Genomic DNA, 25,253 nt, shown 5'->3' on the forward strand with positions numbered 1-25,253 from the left:
GCCCAAGCCATTGTAGAAGTCATCCTGTTCTTTTCCCCTTACATTTTCATTCACATCAGCATCAACTATTTTCATCATTCGTAATTCTGCTGACATTTATGCTTCGATGTTCAATCCGTTTTAGATGTTATTCTACAGCCTACTTTGTTCGATTTATTTAGTCTGATAACAGGAAAAAGGAAGACAGATATATGAGCAATTAGTAGGGTACAGTTAAAGTCACTTTGTATTCGCTTTTGGGCATTCTATGGGCAAGAACCTCAGTTCATGTATCCCAAATCCTAAATTATGCTCCTGCCCCAAAACGAAAATTTGCCTCATAAAAACTCTAAAATATTAAGTTGTTAAATTCTACGCTGGCTGCTCACGCTTCTCGGCAACAGCCATACAATGTGAAACTCTTTGCCACTAATGATTTGTCCACAGAGATTTATTTTGCATTCCAGAAGGTCATACGAACTATGAATGTAACTCTCTTTTCCTGAGTCTTATCGTCTGTTTTACTTAGTGCTCATAAAATCATTTGTACAAGTGTGCTTTATTGATCATTATAACATAATATTTACCTGGAAGTCGTCGAGACGTACAACACGCCTCCATTGCTTTTGACTTGACAGTACAAATGTCTTCCATATTTAGGGATCTTCCTCTAAGAACATGCACTTTCAAGGTGCCATCAAGGTGCCATGCTGAATTCAGTTTCAGGCTGGTTCCCATTTCGCCAGATTGATTTCACTGAAATTACCTTCTTAATGGCACATTTCTAAAACCAGCCTCCACCTTTACCACTCAGGATATTTTGTAACCGTCAGGGTCCACCCTCATGTATGGCCAGGCTGACGTTGCAGTTCAACACCATCTCTCACACTTTTTACACTCTGACTCTGTATCTTTTTGCTGCCCTGTTGGATTTCTACTCTGCCCTTCTGGTGTGACTGCTCTCCTTTCGGTCTCTAATCTCCTCTAATATTCTTAACACTCTGAACTATTCTTCATTCTCATTCACTAGAGATCTCCCTGTTTTTCTACGCACTGGACCTTATTGGTGAGCAGAGGGCGCACAAGAACTTCCTGTCATGAGACCTAGACAAGGACACCAACAACAATGCTCCTTGCATACCAGTTTATTGTAGTGTTATTTTCCATTGCACCGGTTTTACAATAGTGGCTTCCCTCTTGGCTTTCACAACTGTTTGTATACTGTAAACCCTCTGATCCTCCCTATTTTAGCCTAGATCCCAGGATATAATTTTCTTGAATTCTGGTGCTGCCTGTTCATTGAGATTGTTGTTTGCAGTTTCCAGTGGCCTTTATTTGCCCACATATGGAATCCAGCAATCCAACTTTGTGTGATTATGTTGCTGATTTTATAGTGTCTTCCATTTCCCATCTACTTTACTTCAGTTTCTTACGATTTCATCTCATGCCTTATGTCAACAGATATATTCTTGATCATATTGGGGTCTGACTAGCAAGAATGATAGGAACAAGAAAGAAATGTGTGTTCTCTGAAGACCAAATCGGGCAAGCTGCTTGCATATTGGTTTTGCCCAAAAGGCAGATAGACGCATGTATTTAAATGATAGCAGGATTGTAGGAAAATGTGCCTTTTTTTTTCTCATGGTCACCCCATATTTTTTCGCATTTTTTGGACCATATGTATGCTGCCTATGGGGTTCTGGGCACATTACCATTGATTGTTAAGTGCCTGTGATTCCCCCCCAAAGCATGCATGAGACATTGGAACTTCCTGTTTGCCCTATTTAACTGGTAAATTGTGCCCATCATGAACCAGTGGCATGGAAAGTTAAGTGTCATATGTGGGCTGCACCCATGTGACAAACACACATAGTTCTGCCACGAGCACCTGTGTGCTCTAGCAAGACTGCAGTTTAAGTACACTACAGTGACATATAACGGGGAAATCTGCCTTTGCCATGTGAGAAAAGCCTATTTAATATATTCATAAATCTCCCTTAAAGTGTGCCTTGTAAACCCTCAGGACATTGTGCTAACATATAAAAATAGAAATATTACTGATTGGGGTTAATGTGCCTTCACAGTGAAATAAAAGCCGATGCTATTTCACTCTGTAGGCCTGACTAGACTTTTCTCTTAAAGGCTTTGTGGGATTAAAATCTATATTTCCACCTCCACGTAGGAACGGACTGGAAAATGCTGCAAAGTCAATCCCTGCTTTGGTTTCAAAATCTGAAATCAGATTTTTGTTAACTTATGTATGAAATTGACTGTAAAAATGCACTTTCAGCTGTCTGAGCCAGAACTGGCTTAAGACCATACCACAACTCCATAGCTGGAATAAATATCCTTGCTTGAGGGAACTTAATACATGCGGCTCAGAGGACAGTGGCTTGCCTCTGCACCCAGGAAAAACCAAGGGATGTTAATTGTTGACCAGTTAGCAGGAATTAGCTACTTTAAAATGAACTCGGACAGGTGACGGAAAAAGGGCAGGTTTCGCACTGCCTTTTTTTACTTGGTGGTGGCAGGACGAGCTTCTCTGGGTTATTCCCAAGACCCCTTCCTAGATAGCCCATTCCCAGTAGGAAGGAAAACCAGTTCAGCTACCTGTCACACTTGCAGAGCTAAAATACCTGGAATACACATCTTTGTCTAGGAGAGGTAACCACTCTCGCTCAAATGACAATGGCATTGCTCTGGGTGCAGGAAAGGCCTATGGGTGTTCACTGCTGACCACTTAGCAGGGATTAGCTATCTGGAAGTAGACAGGAAAATTGTCAGAACAAAGGGCAACTTCAGCACTGCCTCTTTTGACTAGGAAATGCCAAAGTGTGCTTCTTTTACCCACAGGATGCTCCTAGACAGTTTTTTCTCCAGGTACAGTTGGAGGACAACCAGTTTAGACCCTGTTAGGTAGAAGAATGGCCAAGAAGCTGAAGATAGGTCTGTCTGGTGGCATCTGGATCCCACTATCTTAAAACAGGGGCTCTTAGTTAATTTTACAGTAAGGCAAAGAGGAGGTTCTTCAAAAGGAGGTGGAAGACTGTGAGAAAATGGTTAAGATTCCGTGGAAGAAGTTCTCCAGTTGCTGGCTCGTAAAGAGGATAAATCTGACTCTCCCACCACCTCTTTCTTAGAACATTCCTGGGAATGGAATTGTGAGAACTCCATCTGAAGAAGGCCCTGCTGGAAGAAGAATTATGTTTTCTCACTAATGGCTTCTGCTAGAAGGAGGACTCAAGGACCCCTAAATCCTGCTGGCACCCAGGGACTGGAACTGCTGTCCAAGGGTCAAGTGGTTGACCTACTGTTTACCTGTTTCAGGGACACACAACAATAGAAGGACTCCTGACTCCAAGAGGGTCCTTCTAACTAATGAGGACTAGACTCGACAGCAGTTGATGTAGCTGGAGAGAGACCTGATGCCCAGAAGCCTACTATAAGGAGCTAGGGGCTGTATGACTGACCAGAAGAAGCTTTCTCAGCAGCTGAAGACTAAGTCGAAAGGTAAAACCTTTGACTGGGACAACCCACTTGGTGTTTCTGACCTCCCCTCCATCACGTTCGGCTTGAAATTGTGCCGCGATCCCTGTCTACCGTGATCTGTTTTTTCATAGTGCTTGTCTTTTTTAAGGCGCTATTTTGCCTTAAAACTTTATAAATCAATATCTGATGTCCCCTTTGTGAGAAGTTGGCCTGATGTGCAGTGTTCACTATTCTAGTGATCACTATATATCAGTCCAAACAACCCTTATTGATTGGTTGTAAGTCAACCTTATAGACCAGCTATCCTAGTAGCATGGATACGAGCAGTCTAAGGCTAAGACTCTAGAGGGCGTGTTAAGCCAGCTGTTTTACCATCACATTACCCCTTGAACACCCAGTGAAAGGACACCACACAAGTGTTATGAAAATAAACAGTGTATTTATTAGAATCACAACAACCCTGTACTCTTTATGAGGACAGGGTGCTAGGCACACAACAAAACTCTTACGAAAATACTTAAGTTAGCACAGTATATACAAATGCCCGAGGGGCACGAAAAACCATATACTCTAAAAGTGGAATGCGAAATTACTAGCAGGTAAGTACAGTACTAATAGGCTTTGGAATCGCTAGGACTTGACTATAGAATCGTTAGATTACTTCTAGGAGACCTAGGGGACTCGGGTGCAGAGTGTGCACTCTCACGCGGGATGCGGGACAAAGTCTATGGAAGCTAGTAAAGTTAAAGTTAGTGTTCACGGGCGAACCCGACCTGGTAGGGAGAAAACGACAGTGGATCCTGACCCTTGGATAGTGAGGCTATGCTGGGACACCGAAGTGCCGAAGTTACCTAGCCCAGGGGCTGCAGCTGCATAGGTCTCAAAAGACGTCGGGAATCCTCGTTGCCGGACCAGGAGCCTGGAAGAAAGATGCTGGCAGGCGACCAGTGAAGATTGTTCGAGTTGATCCAAGCCTGGATCTGGAAGAAGGACGATACCTGAAAGCAGAGGGGACCAAGTTCGTGACTACTAGCCACAGTAGTCAGTGGGCACCAGGAGGGCACCGGATGGTAGTCACCTCGACTAGGTGAGTGGGCGACGCTGGCTCTGCAGATCTCACGGACCAGGAGGCGTTGTCGGCGACCAGGATGGAGAGGCGAGCTGTCCCACGATGGATGAAGCTGTCGGCGTCGAAGTTACCCAGGATTGGGCAACAAGCCTTGGCTAATTCAAGCCCACGCGGTGGACTCAAAATGGCGTCTTGAGTGGGCCAGGAGGGTCCGGGTGCTCCTCTTCGGGAGGGGAGCAAGGGCCAGTCTGGAGCAACCAGACCAGCAGCAGTGATGTCGTCGGGCGTCGTTCAGAAGGCCACAAGCCAGCGGGCTAGTAGCCAAACAACGCGGTGAGCAGCAAAAAGCAGAAGGGCCCCACGCCGATCGTGGAGATGCTGGGGGGCTTCTCTTCGGTGCTGGAGCTGCTCAGGGTCGGGGCTTCTCTTACCCCAAAGCACTCAGTCGAGGGTCACTCGGGAGTCGTGCTGGGCAAGCGTCGTGCAGTCTTGAAGATGGCCGGTCCCTCGAGGTCTCGTCACACCCACGAATCTCAGCGTGACTGATGATGTAGGTAGAGGTCAGAGGTGCCAGGGAAGCCGGTTCTCGTCGAGCTGGGCAGTCTTGATCCGGAGGAGAGACTTGCAGCAGACCGCAGTGTTCTTAAGATGGTGCCTGCGGATGCAGGGTGACTACTCCTTAGTCACAAGGGAGAAATCTTAGGAAGAAGTCTTGAGTTCCTTTCGTGGAAAGTAGTTTCAGGATTCAAAGATGATCTAATTTGGAAGGGGGCCTGCTCCTACCTTTATCTTGGAAAAGGGGGCTGGCACGCGACTAAGTCCTGCCCTATGGGTGGGACCAGGAGGGGGGTGATTACACCCCTCTCCTTTGGCGGGCTTTCCCCAGGCCAGGGGCTGGAGTGCCCCTGGAACTGGTTTCAGCCGGCCTATGCACAGTGAGCACCGGGGTGCCACTTGCAGTCACCTTCCTCTGTAGCCCTGCCTACCTGGAATACACAAAACCCTGTCTGGGACGGTGCTAGCACCGCCCCTGGCAGGAAACCCTTTGTCCTTGCCTCCTGCTCTGGGAGGACTCCCAGCAGCAGGAGGGCAGACTTGTGTCTCGGTGGCAGCATCCATTTTGTGGATGCTAAGGCTCTGTCTGACTTTAACCGGGGTTACAGGTTACATACATGTCGTGTCCCTCTAGAAGGGTGGAATGCTAACCCCGTCGCCAGAATTGGCGAGGGGTTAGTATTCCAATTCGTATGACACCTTACTCAACATGTTTTGATAAAGCGATACCAGAGTTGGCATATAACCGCGAGGATTATAATGCACTTAAGAGTATATGGTATGCGATATCATGGAAACGGCTAAGGGATGGATCCCGAAAGCCGCAGACAGGCTCAGCTCATGCCAGAGCACTATCTCACACGATTCCAAGCACTCTGCCTTCAGGATTGTTAAGGCCTGCCATAGGAGTGACTGATAGGAGATCTGTGTGTCCATTTTTAGGGTTAGATATAGGTATACTATATCTAAAGCAAAGGGTGATTACACCACCTTGCCCCAGCTGTCGTGCAGCCAGTTGTGTCAGTTTAGTTAGTCAGCCCAGGGGTGGCATAATACATGCTTCAGCCCCTGGGAGACTTCTGGGTACACCTCAGCCCTGGGTACAGGGACTTGGAGAGGGCCCAGTGCCAATTCAGTACCTGAGTACAATTTGGATAGAGAGAACAGCTAGGCTGTGGGTCTGATTAGCAGGCCCACAGCCAGGGAAAGTCGTAAACCAGTGCAGCAAAAAGCAAAAAATCTGGGTGATCATAGGATTGCAGACCCTACTCTCCTACACCCTTAAACTATTTTGATGATCTTGGTGTCTTTTTTCTCATTAGGATTTTTATTATTGTCATAAGTTGGTTTAGGAATTTTATTGTATTTTGTTCTTTACTTTAAAATTGTTGTTACTGCTTGAACTTCACATACATTTCTCTGAGAATTGCCTGCTGCATGTGGCAAAGCCACCTGGGGTTGATAAGAGGTTCTCTCTGAACTCTGTTTTGACCTAAGCAGAGGGGGTTTGTTAAATTGGTAGAGATACTCCACTCCCAAATTAATAACCTCATATCCGACAAGACTCGTTTCATATGAGCTGCATCTGAACGGGCATCTTTGTGCGCTGGCAGGTGTTAGAAACATTGTGCCTTAGAGAAAAAGCTGTGACCAATTTACACACCCCGTTTGCTTTAAGCAGTGATGGTAGAGCTAGTTTGTTTTGAAAGTCCAGCTGTACAGCATAGCTGTCTGCATACCTGTTACAAATTCTTTAAAATATACGTAAAATTGTTACTTCCTATTTAGACCTTGAATTTCCCAAGCAGAAGTGAGATCAGGGTCAACTATAGAGCTTACCATGTTTGAAACATTTCTCATAAACAAGTCCTCATCTTGACACCTAATTTTAAACATGTATTCCTTAAACACCCCACAAACAAATCTTAAATTGCCACTTCTGAAACCATGGAATGAAGAGTTAGGCCCTGAATTTGACAATAAGCAGTGGGACAAAATGCACCTATGAGGTAACAGGAAAGGAGTGAAGCTATTTACAAGCTTTACACAGGATAAACTCCCTTAAGGAGTGGGGTTTACTGAAGAGGTTGTAGGAGAAATGTGACCTTGCTTCATAATATGTGGAAGTGCCTAAAGTAGAAAAATACTGGACTGAGTGAGATTCAGCAAGCCGCTGTGTCCGTTCTGGCCAAGTGCCAAGAAATGATTCTTGTAGGGCTTCTTTCCCTTCACAGAGCCTACACTGATTGCTCTTAGCCAGGGGGAAAACAATATTCAATTTAGAGCTTTATAATAGCTGAGGGACTATTTTACACATCAAAAGTACGCAGAAACATGACACATTAAAGCTGTTACATGAGAACATTTCTTTTTTTTTCACTGCAACATGCTTTTATAAAATATTTTAGTTTGGACTCAAAATGCAAGGCCGACCTATTGCCTTTGCCAATGATTTTTTACATAATTTTCCTAATTATGCACAACTGTGACAGGTGTCTGCATTTCTTCTTCTGTCTGTTCACGACGGGTTGAGAAGGTGGCTAGGCACTCCTAAGTTCTAACCCCATTGTTGTGTCTGTGGCAACATGAGAAAAACGTAACCTGCTGCTCCATTGTACTAAGGGAAGAGCCAGTCAGAGAAGTGATGGGAAACATGCGTCCTTACCTGGTCACATAAATGAAGGAACATGAAAGAGCCGGTGCATTGAGGGACATGCAGCCAGATTCATCATTGCCAATTGTGCTCGCAAAGGGCCAGATTCTGAGAATCTGGCCCTTTGCGAACGCAATTTTTGACTTTGGGATTCATCATCCCAAATGCAAAAATCGCTAATAGCAAAATTGCAAGGAATTCCATTTAAGGAATTTCTATTTGAGATTCCTTAAATGCAATTCATTAACCATTTTTAAATTGCGAATTCGCAATTTTTGGCCACTATTTACTGCGAAGTCTGACTTCGTGGTAAATAGCGAAAAATTAGAAAAATGCACTTTAGTGCATTTTTCTAAGTTGTATGTTACACACACACATGTCCTTTGGACATGTGTGTGTGCGCAACATCAGTCTACATTTTCATTTCAGGCGTGCTACAGGGTGTCCTTTGGACACCCCTGGCACCCTTGAAATCGCATCCTTATTTGCGATTAGCAAATTGCTAATCGCAAATAAGGAATAACTCCCCATTCATTCCTAAGGGCCTTTGAATGGGGAGTTATTCCTTATTTGCGATTAGCAATTTGCTAATCGCAAATAAGGAAGATGTAGGAATCACAATTTTTTTTGCAATTTCTACATGAATCCCGTTTTGCAAGTCCTTAATAGCGATTCCTTAATAATCGCTATTAAGGACTCGCAAAACGGGACAATGATGAATCTGGCTGATGGGTTTAGAAATGAAATACGAATCCATATTGGGAAAGGTAGGGTTGTAGGCATAACTTTGTACCCGGATGATGTCCTGAAGGTAGCATAAAGTTTGCATAATTCCTTTTGCTAACCACTGATCAGTCACCGGCTCCCAACCATTGATCAGTTACCAACTCTCGAGTTGGGATGGTAACTGGTTCACAAACAGAAAATGTGGCATTTTGAATCGTTGTTATTTGTGACTGATGAGAATGTTATCAGGGATCTTAGGCAGATTTCTGCAAGACCCCTGCACGCTTTCAGTGAAATGTTATAGATAACCATTTTGAGAAAAGAAATCCCGGTTTCTTTAAGGAAAACAGGCTGCATTAAAAAAAATAATTCTGTATTTAAACACAGTCACAAACGTGATGGTCTGCTGGCCTTTTCAAGCCACTATCCCTGTGATTGTGATCAATCTCAGAGGAGGTGCACATTTTGACCTGTCTGATGAATATTAATTAGGCAGGTCATTTTGTGACCCTCTACCATTCGATATTTCATGAACCGACCTATTTGTACACGGATTGGTTTGCAAAATCCTATTCCATTCCCAAAAAGTTGATGTGCAATCTATAACCACGTTCTGTGAATGTAATTCTAGTGTATCAGGCCCAGTGGGAATTACATTAAAGACAGAACATGCATAACTTGTAGCAGCAGTTACTTGCCCTTTTTTCTCCGATTGGTACCATATGATGTATGACGAACACTTAACCATCTCTGAGTATAGAAGGTGACTATGTCAAATATTCACGTTTACATGCTCTCGTCTAGACTCTTCAATTATAGAATCTTCAGTTTTATGTCTTCCTTAAACCATGGGTAAACTGTCCCTGGGCAGAAACTTTCACAAGGTCTTAACGAGACCTAAAAATAGCAACGTGTGCAAATACGCCCACCATTTCCAGATGTGAGAATTTTTGAATAAGCAAGTGCAGAATTATTTTTTCATCACTGAATCCCCCTCGAATTGTTTGTACTACATTTTCCATTCTCATGGAGAAATAAAACTGAATATTTAATCTGCAAGGCACGAGGGACGGTACTACTCTGCTGTCAAGCGTTAAAAAAGGAATTGCGTTAAATATTTAAATCTGACCTTTTATGATTTAGCTTTTAACTGTTTAGAAGGCTGCAGTCTGAAAGTCCTCAAACATATTCTGATGTCTCATGCCTCTGGAATTTCAGATTTCATTTTTAAATATTCTGTTCATGTTTAGAAGTTTACAACCAGGTCCTCCAAGGCTTTGGTAATGAAAAGTTAAGAACGACGAGGTTAAGGACTCATACAGCAGAATAGAACACTTCTGCAGTCTGACCAATCCTTTGTTTCAAATGGTAGAGTAAGGATTGCATTCCATGCCTTTTTAGCTCTCACCAAAATATAGCTTTAGGTTTGTGTTATTGAAATACCTTTTGTGTATAAATATTAAACCTTACAAAGGGTTTTAGGTCAGCCCATCGCTTATCGTTGGCTAATTTCCTTGTCCATGTCATTTGCTTGCTTCTTATTCAATGGCTTTGCTTCCTCTTTAAGGTTTGACCCTCCCCTGGAATATCGCTTCTTTACCATAGTTTTGACATTCAGTGGATTACTTTTTTCTTAAGTCTTTAGTGCTCCATTGGAGTGCATGTTCTTGCTTATTATGTTATGTATATTTATCACGTATTCAAGAGGTGAGGAGGAGGTGGCTTGTGCATGTAGCGGCAGGTCGTTACACTCCTTAGGAGAGATGTACGTGAAGGCTTAACAGCCGGATCTCGTTTTCCGTATGCGTGGCATACGTGCCAATAGGAGTCCGAATGAGCGGAGGTGTCGGGAAGGTTTATAAAAACAGATGCAATTGTTGAGGGATGCTGGGCTAGTGTTCTATAGAACATCAATACGGTCGATGGAAGTTTATGCTCCATGTTTAGTCAGTACTTTGTCTCTGCTATGACTGCCAACAGATTTCAGAACTACTATTAAATGCATGGTAGCCCTTCTGAGAACTGCATATAATGCCGCATTACATATATGTCATCCTTGCTCAGGAAAAGAGGTACTTTTTCATTGTGTTGCATCATTCTTGGATATGTTAAAACAGTCCCTTGAAATCTTTAAATTCCATACTAGTATGTACTGGGAGCCTCTCATATTTCCAACTAACATACGCCATAAATGCCCAGAAGAACAAAATGGCCGTTCAGAATTGGTGCCTTTTTCAGTTTTTAATATATTACAATTGACACGTGCCAGTGATGAATAATACAAGTGCAGTGGGTCAGCAGAAAAGCGCCCCTCCTGTCACAAAAATGTATAGTAGCCGTATTACAGAATTGTTTGTTACCCCCCACCCCTCCTTTTGAACGCCATTGACTACAATGTGGCATTAAAAGAAGCCAGGCCTCCCTGCTCTGCTGCTGCCTCTTTATATTGCCCGAATTATGGTATTTGGTAATTCGATAGTTTCAGGAATGAGTGTCTTGAAGTAGAAGCCCATATGAGCTCAGCTGCGGCTCAGATTGTGTTATTTTATTATCTTATTTGTACAGTGACTGATGTATTTGTCCGCATGTATTCTAAATGATACATTTTGTACAAGTGCGCTCTGTCGGAAAGTGAACAAGAAAAGACATTGTGTCTAGACTAACAACAATAGCTGATTGCATTTCTGGCTCTGTGGTTTCCCCTCGGTCAAGTTCAGAAGGATTTCCTGATCAGCAATAACTTCCTGAGTCGCACCCTGTGCTCTAAACCACTCAAAATATAATTTGTGCATCCCAGATATCACATATGGGTGTTGTATGGAAAACATGGTTATAAACCTTGCTCTCTAGCAAAGCTCTATTTGCACCACCCTGTTAAAAAGAGGATATGCTACTCTGCCAAAAACCTGCTAGGCATGGGGCACCGAGCAGACACTGCATTATTCCTGCATTCCTCTAGATAACAGACCACGCCCTAGGCGGCATGGCTCCCAGGTTATTACTACAAATGCCCCAGGCTTCCTTTTTTGTCAACAAATAGTTTCATGTCCTCCCCCCTCTTTGTTACATCTCTCCTCTGTCCATGGTTGGCCTTCTATTTCTATTTTCTGTTCTCCATTTTCTCATAATCCTTATACCACTCACTTCCCTCTCTCATCGTAGCCACACTCACCAGGATCTCTTGCTTGCTCTTTACACTCGCCTTTCTTCCTGTCACCTTGATATCTTTTGCTTTACAGCCTTGTCTCTCACTCGGCTCTTTTAGTCACTCATATTCTCCTTTACTCGCGTCCTCCTCTCGGTCTTTCTTTTCGCAACCTCTCAAACGTTCTCAATGTATTTGTCCTAGGTAGCATTCCCTTGCTAACACCCACTCCCTTCCACTCCTTCCTCCTCGTTCTTGTAGTTGTAATCTTTAAAGGGATTTCTGAGGGAATTGAAGAACCAACTCCTTTATGGGAGGGTACAACTCCTACGTAATAGTTTCTCGTTGGATAGTTTCCTGGCCCAGTTATTCCTTATCTCTTTTAAAACTTGCAAGAATGTAAAACAAGTACAAAAGATTCTTCAGCTAACCGAAAAGACAGCTTTTCTCCTCTGCAACCCCTTTTACTGTTACTCTGTTCCACCCTGCCGCTCAGATGCATCTAAGGTAACTGCCCCAGCCTCAGAAAGCACACCATTATTTCTCATTCTGAATGGCTTTCACAAGGGTCATTTAGCCTCTCTAATCCATCCGAAAAGGCAAGAAGCCAATCAGTGAGTGGGTTACCATGCAGTCATCGAATAGAACCCTTGGACTAAGTGGTGATGTTGCTCTGTTTCTTGATGTCTCTGACCAACCAGGCCTTAGTCCACAGACTTGCAAAAGTGAGCTTTACCTGGGCCTGGTAAAACATTGATCCTGGAACTTATTTTCTTTGTATAGCCAGAACGCAGCCTGAAAAGGCCACCTGTCCTCCGAGTTGGAGGTCAGATAAGCTTTACCTACTTCTCTAGGAATGGTAGCCAAGGGAGTTTGGTACCTCTTGTCTAGGAGTGCTAAGCAGTCTTTCTGTACTTCTCGGTCTCCTGGTCTTCCTAGAGACAAAGGTTGGAAAGGAAATACTCCCAAGAATGGGGTCAGTTAGAAAAAACATGTCATCAGAGGCTAGAGGCTGTTAATATTGAGAAAGTCGATGGCAATATGAATAACTATGCATTCATGTATAAAAACAAAATTGCATCTTTATTGATGAAATTCTCCTGTTGAGAACTCCACATCAACCGTGGCTCAGAAATACGTGGTTAGGCAGGACTTGAGACGCAGGTCCAAGGATACTGATTGACAGATCATAAGTGGGGTAGCATGTCGGCAGCATACAAACGCATGAGCAGTAAATCCCAGATCGATCCCATAGATAGGCGCATTGATACCACCATAGTCCATTGAGATTGGCCCCAATAAAGCAATCTTGATCGGAGGGGTGCACGTGTTTCCAAAACACCATGATGTCAAATGCCACCTGAGATTAGGAACACTTAGCCAAATGGGACACCCACATGCAATGATCACACGCTTCCCATGCCGGACATCTGGACATGTTACCCACTAGCCGCATTGTGTCCAGGCAAGGTCGAGGCTCACCTGGATTCCTCTTCCAATGCCTTAATTTATGGCTCCAAAGATAGAGGTACACATTCCTTACCAAAAAAAGGGTTGCCGGAAACATTTTACTACGTTCAATGAACATTCAATGAACTGTATAAATGTCTGTGTTCGACCGATTGTAAATTGAGACAGTCCTCAGACCCTATGCTGTGACTGTGCTCCGGCCGCATTGTTTAATTAAACAAACTGTTCCTGTTTTGCCAAACGCCTCTTGTCATTTGTTTTTTTCAAGTTATTTCATTTTCAAGCGACAAGCAAAAACGTATTTTTAAGTGGAAAGGAAACTGCATTTTATAGCACGTTTTCTCTAGTGGCTTGGCAGGTATGTCTCACAACAGTCTGGTTAAGATTAGGTTAGATATAACGGTCATCAAACAGGATTAATAATACTGATTTTTTTGCCACTCTGAGTTGAGAGCCTTCATGAAAGGTTATCCATAAGGAAGACAATAAGGCTTTTCAATAATGGCGCACCATACTAGTCTGACAATATATTGCATAGGGATTGTCCTCACCTCTTTCTCGTATCCACACAAATGAAGAAGTGCTCCGAGGAGCCTGCCACATTGAATGTTAGGCTTATTAAGAGGTATGGAGGCCTGGAGAAGCACATGGGATGCTGGTGCTCTGAGGCTGGCAACAGGGTGTAGCCGTGTTCCAAGGCATGAGGGGGCAAAAATAATGAAGAGCTAGCTCCACACCTTCCGAAAAGGGAGGAAAGACTCTGGTATAATGTTGCTCTGCATGACCATACGCTATGGCTTATGGAAGGAGATGCTTTCATGACATGAGTGGCCACAGGAAATGTGTACTATAAAGCCTTACAACATTTGGAAACTTTCTAATAAATTATGGTTGTGGGAATAGGTTGGTGTACAGAGTTGGATGAATAGACTTACTTTTTGGTTCACATATATTTCATACAACACTTGACAATGAATGAGAAGGTGCTATACAATAATCTACCATGCTTAATAAACAGCACAATTAAGGCACTGGTTAGCGACCTCATTACTGTTTCTAATTTGGATTGGTAAAAATATATCTTGCATAAATGTTCAATATTGTATTCTTAGTATGGCAGGAGCTTGATGGGATTTTGTTCTGTGCGTCAAAGTGGAACTTGACAGCATTTAATCATCTTTGTAGCTACCCAAAAAGACCTCACTTGGAGAGTAGGAAGCAGTTCAAGGCAGGAGGGCAAATCTGGTCATCTGGTATTCTCACCAGGCAGTAATAGCCTTGGCATCAAGGCCACCTCTATGGTAAGCATGGAAACTCTGAAGAATGAGTTAATCTCAAGCATGTGGCAAAATAATCACATGCAGAAACATTAATGGACATCAAGAACTTTGTGGCCAGAATAGAAGTAAATGAGACAATACAACAATGCAACACTATAGCCCATGACATTTAGAGTCTTATGCTAGGTTATTGGAAGAGAAATGCAAGGACTTGATCCTGTTGTCGCAACAATCAGGTGAGAAATAATGTTGGAGATCTGTCATGTAGTACAGTTTAGTTGAATACTGGACAACTCTCGATTTGCTGAATTGAATGTAAAAAGTGCTTGCATGCAGATATCCTAATGAGATCCAAATGTCCTAAATAGTGTGCTGGCCAGCCTCCACTTTTTCCTGGTGAAGGAAAAGATTACTTGACCCTACAGAGAGACAGATGACGTTACTTTTCAAGGTAACTGGATTATTCTACTCTGGAATTCTTCATAAGTTACCTTACTGAAGCAAAACCACTTGCTGTGGCTAACACTCACCTTTTGAGCTGTATTACATCTCTCCTTCTTTATCTACCCTCTCTTTTCCCCACTATGTATTTCGTTTTTTCTTACACCTTTCGCTTGCCCAACCATCTCTTTACAGTATCCTCCGAACTACTGCACTTCACTACCTTGCCTTATAGCTAGTTTTACACTATGTGCATACATATAAAAACCAGCCAAGTTTAGCAAGAATATTTCAATGAATTTAACTTGATAATTCCCAGTACTTTCAGCTTCAACAGATATTAAAAGAAAATTTGTAGAAGCCAAATTGTAGTAGATTCAACAAGGGAGTGTCACTTGGAAGGAACAATTTTTTATTTTCATCCCCATATTCACAAAAGTGATATAGAGCTATCCTATAAAACCTTCAGTACAAAAAAGCAAATATCATAGCTGTTTTTGAGGCACACAACTTTACATTTTCAAACATTCCACGCTTCCAAACCATTAATGGGTAAAACCACCCAAGCGATCTTTAAATTTGTGAGCTTGAAGGCCGGTCTTACTTTCTCATCTAGCATGGTCAATGAGGGAGGGCAGACAAATGCAGTGTGATCGAAGAACAGGAGGCATTGAACATGAAGCTGGCTTGGTTCCTAGTCAGTTGTTTGTCTGTACTCATGTGAAGTTGTATTTTCCTACTGCCAGATCTGTCATGCAGTGCTAGGAGTGAAAGTCTTGAAACAGTCCCCACATGGTGTCAAATTTCCCACGAACTAAGTTTTAGGCTCTGGAACAGTCTGTACACATGTTTGTTTCACAATTGTGTTTACATTCATTTTAACATAAAATAAGTGCAGTAGCGTGCACAAATAAATATATTGAGCTATTTGGCGTAAAATGTAAGCAAACAACTCTAGGAATAGAGGAAAAAATGAGTCACAAGCAGAGAAGTTGAAACTGGTAGAGGTGCGAGGCTTGTGTCCCATGTACTTGTAAGATGGAGACGGGGCGGTATCGACAAAACAACAAAAACATTGCAGCAGTTGTAATATAATGGTAGAGGGCAATGTGGAAGAAAATGAATGTAGATCAGGGAAGGAACCTATTCTTGCTGTTGCCTGCAATGGGGTGAGTCGGAGCAAAGGTGGGACAGACTGTGCTATGTCACTGTCTTATGGTACTGCAATATCTAAGCAGAGATATGAATGGTGTCAGGGTGGAAATGATAATTCTCTAAAAAGCCAAACTCCTGAGGTCCGCGCACCTGAGTGTTCGAAGTGAAGAATTGTTTCAAGAAGCACCACTACCTCATTTCAGAAGCCATTGGTACAACCAGTATTTGTATCCTAAATCATTCTGTTTTCTGTGGTTAGTTCAAAGAAACCCCATTGTGTTTGTTTCTTCCTCATGCTAACCCAACCATTTGCCACCATTGCTTGTGGTAAGGAGTGTTGCCCGTAAACGTGTTGCCCTGCCCCCCAATGTCTAACCCTGCTTCCCTAGAGCTCCTATAGTAAAATCCGATTGGATACTAACACAATGAAGTTTGTTTTCTTCCCTTACCCACCCTGTGTACTTGAGTGCTAACACTGTTTTGTGTTTTTTTCTTTTTTTGGTGCGCTTTCTTCGTCTGTGAATAACTGTGTGTCTAGAAACAGCCATGGAGTGATTTTGCGATACTCAATGGGGGAAAGATTAATAGTGACATTTGGAAGGCAAGTATGCAGTCAGTCCTTTGGAACCTTCTACCTGTGCCCTCTGGCTGTTCTGTCCATTCCATGCATGCTTGTGGCTGCTGCACTTTGTGGCGAGCACCTTCCGTGGTACAGATCAATGTGAATGGTGGGATGGTGACTGGGGTGGTAGGCAGCCCGTCCCATGAGCATTCTTGACTGTATTTCTGTCGTATTCACCTCAGCTGAGCATTGCAGACACCAGTACTGGCGAAACTTGCAAGAATGAGTGGCTGTTGGGGTATTTGTGGGAATGCATGCTTTCCTCCTTTCAGTAGCTGAACATATATGTACAGTCTTTGCTTGGTTGCATGGAGGGTGGGGAGGTCTCACCTGTGATACTTGCTAGGAAATGAGAAATAGAACTGCATATTGTATTCTGACTACCCGTTGACATTTATTTCTAGGATTTGCACGCAGCCACAGTGAACCCACACCCGAGTTTGAAAGAGTTTGAAGGAGCAACATTGCGCTACGCCTCTTTAAAGCTCCGGTAAGCACATGCTTGAATGTCCAACATGACATCTTCGTCTGGAAAATAAGGATTAACAGACAGAGGGATCCTTGATTACTTGAAGAACTGATGGGCTTGTTTATGACAACCAACGGAACCCCCTTTCTGCCCGAACACTGTCATGGGTGCTTTAGCATCCAGTTTATGTGGCCTGTGTTTGCTTGGACCAGCGGTTGAAATACATTTAAAAAAATTATAGGAACTATGATGCTGCATACAATGGGGGCGGGATCAGTAACCATGGGGGTGGGGTCAAATGCGTGGATAAAGAACTAAATATTCTATGTTTTTTTTAATCTTTTCCCATCAGGTAGGTACATTCAAAATAAAGTGGAGCTTAAATGAAAAATAATGTTAAAAAAATGTTACTCAGTGGGGAAATGCACTACATTACATTATGAAACCTCTATTAGTTAATGTACTCCAGAGGACTCGGTCTGTAACCAGAAGAACCGCAGAATTAAATCTTGGTTGGTGCAGTGGAGAATAGTGACTTTTTAGTGCTATGAGGTCACATCCTGTGATAGAAAGTGCTGTGAATATGTACGGTTTTATTTTAAACTTGCATTACACACAGTATAAGATAGACTACTACAACTTGTGCAAAAAAGGTGTTCCCAAAATATATATTTAGTAATACCCAGACCGCATGTAAAACTATTTTTTTTTTACATAAGTGTCCCTTCAACACATTGTCATGGTAGTAAGGGCTAGATAAATACAATACAATCAAAAGCACGCCCTTTACAGCTCAGTTGCCCTTTGCACTACCACTCAAAAATAAATCTTTGGTATCACAAAGCGTTTGCTGATTTGATCAAGTAAAGCCAGGACCAGCTCCCAAGCATCTTTACATTTGCATATTACCCTTTACATTTGCAGAATTCACTTGTTGCACACATGTGCATTTCTTTCAAGCAAGCAGGCCTCCTGTCAAGAAGCACAGCACAGGAAACTCACTTTATGACAAAGCATTCAAACTATCGTAATTAACTGTCTTGGGATGGTTCTCTTTTTACAAAAAGTAGGGGAATGGTTTTTCATAACTCAAAATAGTACGGGAACGTCGTGCCCCTCTGGACCCCCCCCCCCCCCTCTTCGACCTATGTTCTGGACATGCACAGTTATGTTCCGGAGCATACGTACAGCATTCCCACCTCATTTGCTTACCCAGAAACATGCACCTTCTCCTGGGCACAACGATGGATATAATGCCATGGACAACTGTTTTTTAAACGTTATTTATTGAACTTTTCATTAAAGGCATACAATCAGTTTCATCATATTCGGCGGACATACAGCAATAACACGAGAAGGCATTATCATATCTCTAATTACATACACATCAGTCTAGTCAAGTATAGCCGAGTAATGAGGTCAATTATATAGTTCCATACAGCAGTAACGGAGCAAAAATATACCTAGTCAACCATGCAGAATGCAGCAAATTTGGAACATCAGGGTACAGTGCATATCAATAAGGTGTGTATTGCCCGTCAGAGGGCCTATAAGGGAGGGACAACTGCTTATACCGGCTGACATAGGCCTAGGTAAATGAGTCTTGGCTTCAGGGCGTATCTGTAGTGTTAATGGGATGTTCCAGCAAATAAGTCTGTAGTGGGTCCCAGATATCACGGGGACGTGAGGAATGAGGGAGTAATTCAGCATAAGTTCAGAGTTGATCTTGCCATAGTATCATGTCTCCCAGCCACTCCTTGAATTTGGGCGCTCGCCCTCTACCCCATCTGCAGGCAACTCTCCGTTTAGCCAAAACAAGACAAAAGAACACGAATTTCCGATGCTTAGCAGGGACTTGTTCAGTGTAGCCTAGTAGGGCTAAAAACGGGGACCGCAAAATGGGCATGGATATCATATAGCCCATTGCCGACAGGACCTGTTGCCTATAGTGATGCACCTCTGGGCATTCCCAAGCAAGGGGCAGCAAGTCTGCGTCTTCTGCTTTGCATCCGTCACATTTGCTTGAGTCGTGTAGGCCAAAGTTATGTAGCTTAGTTGGAGTGTAATAGCTACTGTGTAAGAATCTATAGTGTATTATTCAGAGTGTGCTATTAGAGGAGACCTGCTCCGTCTGCTTACAGCAGAAAAGCCATTGCGTCTCTGTAATGTCTTGTCCCAATTCCGCCACCCATTTAGCTCGGGCTGCCCAAGGAGGATAATCTGTATTAACATATAAAGCGTGGTAGAGCGTGGATACCAAATGTGAGGCAGTGGGCGCGCACAAGACTTGATGCAGAGGGGCGAATGTCTGGGGCTCGGATGGGTGCCATGGACAACTGTACCACTGATTTTAAGGATGACTCGTACCAGTTTATAGACAAGTGCGCAGCAGCGGCCCGTGCAGGTGAGAGCGGTGGGACCGGGAAATGTGGGGGTTGGGATTTCAACAGACGATGATGAGGGGAAATTATTTCATTTTTTCTTGTGGTTATCTGTCGAATCCACCACCCCCCACTCTTACTTGCACGGGCCATGGTTGCAAGTTCGCATGGTGATAGCTGTAGGCCAGGTCGAGCGTCCCTGGAAGCTTCCTGCGCATGGGCAGGATGTCTGTGCCATTGATGAGTATGGCTGCATTCATTATTACATGGAACGCTCCTTACCACTCGCAAATGCGAGCCTCTGAAAGTTTCGAGATCCACATGCAAGCAGTGCCTAATTTGTACAGGTGTTTGCTGGTGCTCGGCACCGGCACTCATTTCTAAACACTGCCACTTAATTGTGACAGTCACCCACATGAGGCCATGAGCCTGTTGTCTCTGCACAGACTCCCAAGCACATTTGACTTTTAAAGCTCCTCACGTTGTCTTTCGATTTCTTTAAGTTGTGTCGCACCTCATCATACAGAGGGTGTCCTGCATCTGTCAGCAATACAGTTTTGCTCACCTCTTGGACAAGTCCGCATCTCTGGGTGGTTTATCTGTCTGTGTTTTTAAGACCAGCAAAGTGTTTCACTGTCCCATATACTTCAAAAACACATAATGAACTAGCGTGTTTGGCCCATCCTTAGAGCTCGAGGTGCCTGTAATAGTCCAAAACGTCTGACTTGTATCAATGTGATGGTTAGTAGGGAGCAAACCTAACATGAGCAGGTATGAGCTCCGGTACCAATAAGTTGTGCTCTTTTTTTAAATACAAATTAACCATTGAACTCGAGTTTTATAACCATGTCACAAATGGGTGTGTTTTAGTGGCTTTGGCGAAGAAAGGCATATACAGCAACTGAACGAGCTGGCATGCATTTCAACTTAAATTTTTCTGAACGAACACACCGCTTAATAAATGTTATTGCTGCCAGTCCAACGACTGGCTGGATAGCAGCGTTCAGAGTAAGAAAAGTGTTATGTGATAGAACATCCTCGTCAGTTTACATCATTGTTTTTGTGTCAATAGTTTCTCATTAGTGAGCTCTTTTGTATTATGTCTTCCTCCTAGAAATGTCCCTCAGTCAGATGCAGATGAGTCGGGCAGGATTAACAGTGACCCAGAGGCCAAGGTGAGTGAGTGTTCCAGTTTCTCTAGTAAGTTCATAGGTGCACTTTGGTTTTCAGTTTTGAATTGTCATCCTATTTGGGTGGCGCTGGGATTTCTCTAGCATTCTGCCACAGTTTTGTTGTGCTTCCTCCTGATCATGTTATTGTCAGGCCCTTTGTGCATATTATGAAGTGTGTCCATAAACATATTGAGCTGAATTTTGTGCATTTTGACCTTCGGTTGTTGAGGCTCTGCCCACCGTGCTTGCAAAGTGTTAAATGTGCTTATGTTTTTATATTCACAAAATGTCAATGGTGTTTGGCTGCAGAGATTGACACTTATCAACCTTGCTTTATGTAAACATCCTGATTTATTTTTGGTGATGTTAAATGAATTCAGATGTTGATTGACACTCTGGAAACGCAGCATTGCTTTCCATATCATCTCCATTTATTCTTCCAAATTACGTCTTTTGTTTTGATAACCTTGACACCCAGAGTTGTCTTCACTCCTCTTCGTTGTACACCACGTGTTGCTTTGTAATCCGGATCACGCTATACAAATCCCCCTTCAGTTTCTGCATGGTCAGAGAAAGTATTTCGTCTCGTTTCTGTACCTTCTGTGGTGTGTCACATTTGTTTCAGACAGTGAAATCAGGAACTCATTTACTTAATTAATTTAGGACACTCACCTCAGAGACAGAATTGTGTGTAAGCGCAGCAAGGAATTGTGGGTTAGAGGAAAGGCCATCGGAATAGTCGCCTTTTTAGACTCTTTCTTAAGGACCAGAGTGAATGGCTTTCCTGCAAATACTGAGAAGTTCGAGGATTGAAATAAAATACGAGGCAGATGCTTCAGTAGTTGGTCAGGTGTCTTTAATCAAGGTAAGAGCAGGAGCAAACCCGACCAGCGCAGCCGGGGAAACCGTCTCACTCTAATGGCTAAGCATTGAACGATGGGCTCGGGAACAAGGAGCGCAGCCTATCCACGAGCCCAGGGAGCTCCGCGAGCCCCAGTGGAGAGTGTGGAGACACGCAAGTATAACACATCCCTCATCCGCTTCCAACAACAACGGAAGGAAAAGGTGGTGAAATGACATAGCAGTGATAGAAGTAAGAAACTCTGAACAGAAGAATAAAGATAATTCATACTGGAACTTAAGTCAATGAACAGCAGTGATATAAGTAACACATTGAACAGAAGAATAAAGATAATACAGCCTCCCCAAAGCAATGTCGAAAACGGTGTCATGTGTTTGTAAAATAACATGAACTGCATCATCCTCTATGCACGTTACTGGTTGTTCAGCCCTGTGGTCTACTCTGATATTGAGGTCATATTGGTGTAGCCCCCCTAATATAGCCAGGCCCTCAGGTGCTACATAGACCTTACCTTCAGTAGATCTGCTCGTAAAAGTAATGTGTGCCTCAAAATACCCCAAAATACCAATATTGGCACCCTGGTAGCCCTTCAAGATGACCTCTGCAGGTATCAAATTGGCATTTTTGCAAACAGAATCATAAATCACCTTAGCAATAATGGTGTAAATGTATAGTATTTATAGAGCGCACTTCTACCCGGAGACCTCGTAGCGCTGTATTCATACCGCTGTGGAACCCATCCTGGCTTTCCTGTGAAATGTCCACTCCTGGCCACCCCCAAGGTGAAGCCAGGCATCCAAGCGCTGCTGGGGCCATTGTGGAGATTAAGCAAGCTATTGCCCAGAGTCACAGAGTGGGACCCATGATTAGACTAGACACCGAGGCGAGAATTATCAGGTCCGGGGAAATTGAGTCCAAGAGCCGCTGAGGCGGGAATTGAACCCTGGTCCCGGGCCAGACCTCTGCACAGGGTCTGCCGCTCTAACCATTGAGCCATGCTTCTCTAAAGCGAGCCAGGATCCACCATCAATGACAAAAGTTTTCCATTTGTAACAAAATCAGCTTTTGGATGAGTTAAACCTCACCCTTTATCAATGGGACCTTCCTCATCGTCCTACACCACCATAACTGAGACATCATTTTCATCATCCTCATCTATCACTGCAACTTTCCTGCTAGTGGTCTTACACATTCAGGCATAATGTCCCTTTTTACCACACTTAAGGCACTCCTTGCCTAAGGCAAAACTAGTTTTGGAGTCTGCTAAATGGAAAGTGCTACCACACCTATGGCACACGCGAGCACTATTTTTGTGAGAAGAGGTAGTTAGATTTTAAGATTTAGATGAATTAGGCTTTCCTGCAGAGGCCGTTCCCTTACTCTGTTTTAGCAGTTTACCCTTAATGGAATTCACCTCTTTCTCTTGGGATTGTAACAGAGTAACTTGAGAAGTTCTTATCATGTTGAATAGTTTTTAAATCTCTCATACACTTCTCTGATTCCTCTAATACTTTGGCTATAGTAATCACTTCTTTTAAAGTAGGATTGCAAGCCACCCATAACCTCTCTTGAGCTTTCTTGCTATTGCACTGTACCATCAATTGATCCCTAATCATATCATCTTGCATGGGACCAAATTGACATTTAATAGACAATTCTCTTAATCTTCAGACAAATTCATCAACGGTTTTATTGGGCTTTTGGATTGGGTATAACATTTGTGTCTACGCATCCCATCCTAGTCGCCAAAATGAAATAAAATACGAGGCAGATGCTTCTGTAGTTGGTCAGGTGTCATTAATCAAGATAAGAGCAGGAGCAAACCCGACCAGCGCAGCCGGGGAAACCGTCTCTCTCTAACGGCTAAGCACGGAATGCTGGGCTCGGGAACAAGGAGCACAGCCCGTCCACGAGCTCAGGCAGCCCCGCGATCCCCGGTGGAGAGTGTGGCGGGACGTAAGTATAACAGTTTAACAAGGATGTTCGAAAGTGAGGACAGAGAACCCTCAGTCTCCTTGAGACTTACAATTAGTGACGGGACTGTTAGGAGTAAAAGTTCCACCAGTTGGAGAAATTGAGTAAGTACAAATATTTTGGGCAAAGTAGGTTGGTCCTGCACCATGAAGCTCAGGATAGGTGAAGCCTTACTTGCAGAAGTAAGCTAGTGATAGAGGACAGATCTCGCAGATGTGAAGGAGTCTTGGAGATTAGGAGTACCCATTTACTATGGGAATTAACTTTTATGTACTCTACTCCAGCATCCCTTTCATTCGAATTTCCAATTTTTGGAATGGAATACTAAACATAAAGAAACTGGGAATTGGCTACAGGAAAGAACAGTACGAGAGACCATTTTTTAGACAGGCACATTTGCGGTTGTAAAGCAGCACACTTATGAATATAAATTTACTTCAGATGAAATACATTTTACAGGCTTTGTGTTCAAGGATATGACCATAGGAATCTAGCCAGTAGTGGAAAGAGAAAAACGGTGCAGTCTGTTAATAAAATGCATGTCCGCGCTAATAACCTTCATGTGTGTGAAGCACTCTTGGAAAGAAGCACCTTCCCTTTGAATCTACCCCTCCTCTGTGGAGTTGCACCCTCTATTCATGTGAGCACTTAAGTAACTTAGCTCCTGGTATCTTTGTTAAGAAAACAATAAAGCTCCTGTTTTGTTAAGAGGTTGTGTTTGTTTTGCCACCTTCCTTAGAAAAAAATACCGGTGAAATGTGTGCTTTTTGATAATTTGGAACAGCCAATAGTTAGTAGGTGAAAAACAATTAGTGTAAGTTTGTCAGTTGTAGCATGGCAGTTATTCCTCTGCTCTAAAAATCATTCTGAATCCACTTAGGCACCTCTAAAATACTGTTAACTTTTTTACGTGTTTAATGTTTTAGGGGTTGTTTCAGGTGGGAGAAAAATACCGGATTTGTCTGCTTTTCCTGACATTTTTGTGAAAAATCAGCTGGGTGGCAACCCTAGAGCCTCTGTTAGTCATTGGTTATAAGAATCAAAATATTGGTTATATATACCACAGGGTGAATAATTGGTTGTGGTTTTATGGGAAGTAGCACCTACTGATTGAATTATTTCGATTTTTCCCAAAACATGTGTTTATTGTTTTTAAGCTGTTGAAAAACTACAGTACCATAAAACAACAGCGCCAGGTGAGGCAGCGAGGCCGAGCCCCCGCGAGTATAAGACACCATTGCAATTCTACTAGCAGAAAGGATCCCATGATAATATCTTACAGTAAACACATCGGTATCTGATTGTCTGGAGGACCAAGGACTCGGTGTTCTCTGGCGTTTGCTCCTTCTCTGCGCCACTGCAGCGGTTTGAACCATGTGCCTGGTTGGTTGTTTTATACCTAGCGCTATGCATAACCTCACAACTGTAATCTGCGAGGCACTATAAATGTTTCCATCAAGCATGTTCTTGGTTGATCATGTAGATGCATAAACAATCTCTGCTGCACAGAACTCTGATACATTTAGAAGAAAAGCTAGCATGATTTGCAGAAACTGAATATCTATTTTACCTATCTCTACACAGTGCATTTCTACCACACACACACTCACCTCTTGCACTCTCACACGCAGCTACTCATGCATGGACAGCAGTCTATACAAAGCATTTGTTTTCACAAATGCAACATTCCAGCTGTGCTTTAAGCACAACTCCTCAGTCTGTCTCGAGGTGATCACCTTCCCACCTATCCCTGGCTACAGGCACGCCCACTCATTCCTTCACTGGCGGGATTTCCTGTGTGTCGCGATAAC

General features: G+C 43.2%; 1 protein-coding gene across 10 annotated transcripts in view; it reads left to right on the forward strand.

The window, feature by feature from the left end:
- Positions 1 to 25,253, forward strand: part of APBB2 (amyloid beta precursor protein binding family B member 2) — a 1,314,926-nt gene that overhangs the window by 971,117 nt on the left and 318,556 nt on the right. For 7 of the 10 annotated variants that reach the window (XM_078678261.1, XM_078678265.1, XM_078678264.1 and 4 more), the window contains 3 exons: positions 16,501 to 16,563; positions 16,989 to 17,074; positions 20,549 to 20,609. In XM_078678261.1, coding sequence (XP_078534387.1) covers positions 16,501 to 16,563; positions 16,989 to 17,074; positions 20,549 to 20,609 — 210 coding nt within the window. The remainder of the gene's footprint in view (positions 1 to 16,500; positions 16,564 to 16,988; positions 17,075 to 20,548; positions 20,610 to 25,253) is intronic. The other 3 variants (XM_078678266.1, XM_078678267.1, XM_078678268.1) reach the window with 1 other exon arrangement.

Source organism: Lissotriton helveticus, chromosome 2_2, assembly GCF_964261635.1.
Source record: "Lissotriton helveticus chromosome 2_2, aLisHel1.1, whole genome shotgun sequence".
Taxonomy (NCBI): domain Eukaryota; kingdom Metazoa; phylum Chordata; class Amphibia; order Caudata; family Salamandridae; genus Lissotriton; species Lissotriton helveticus.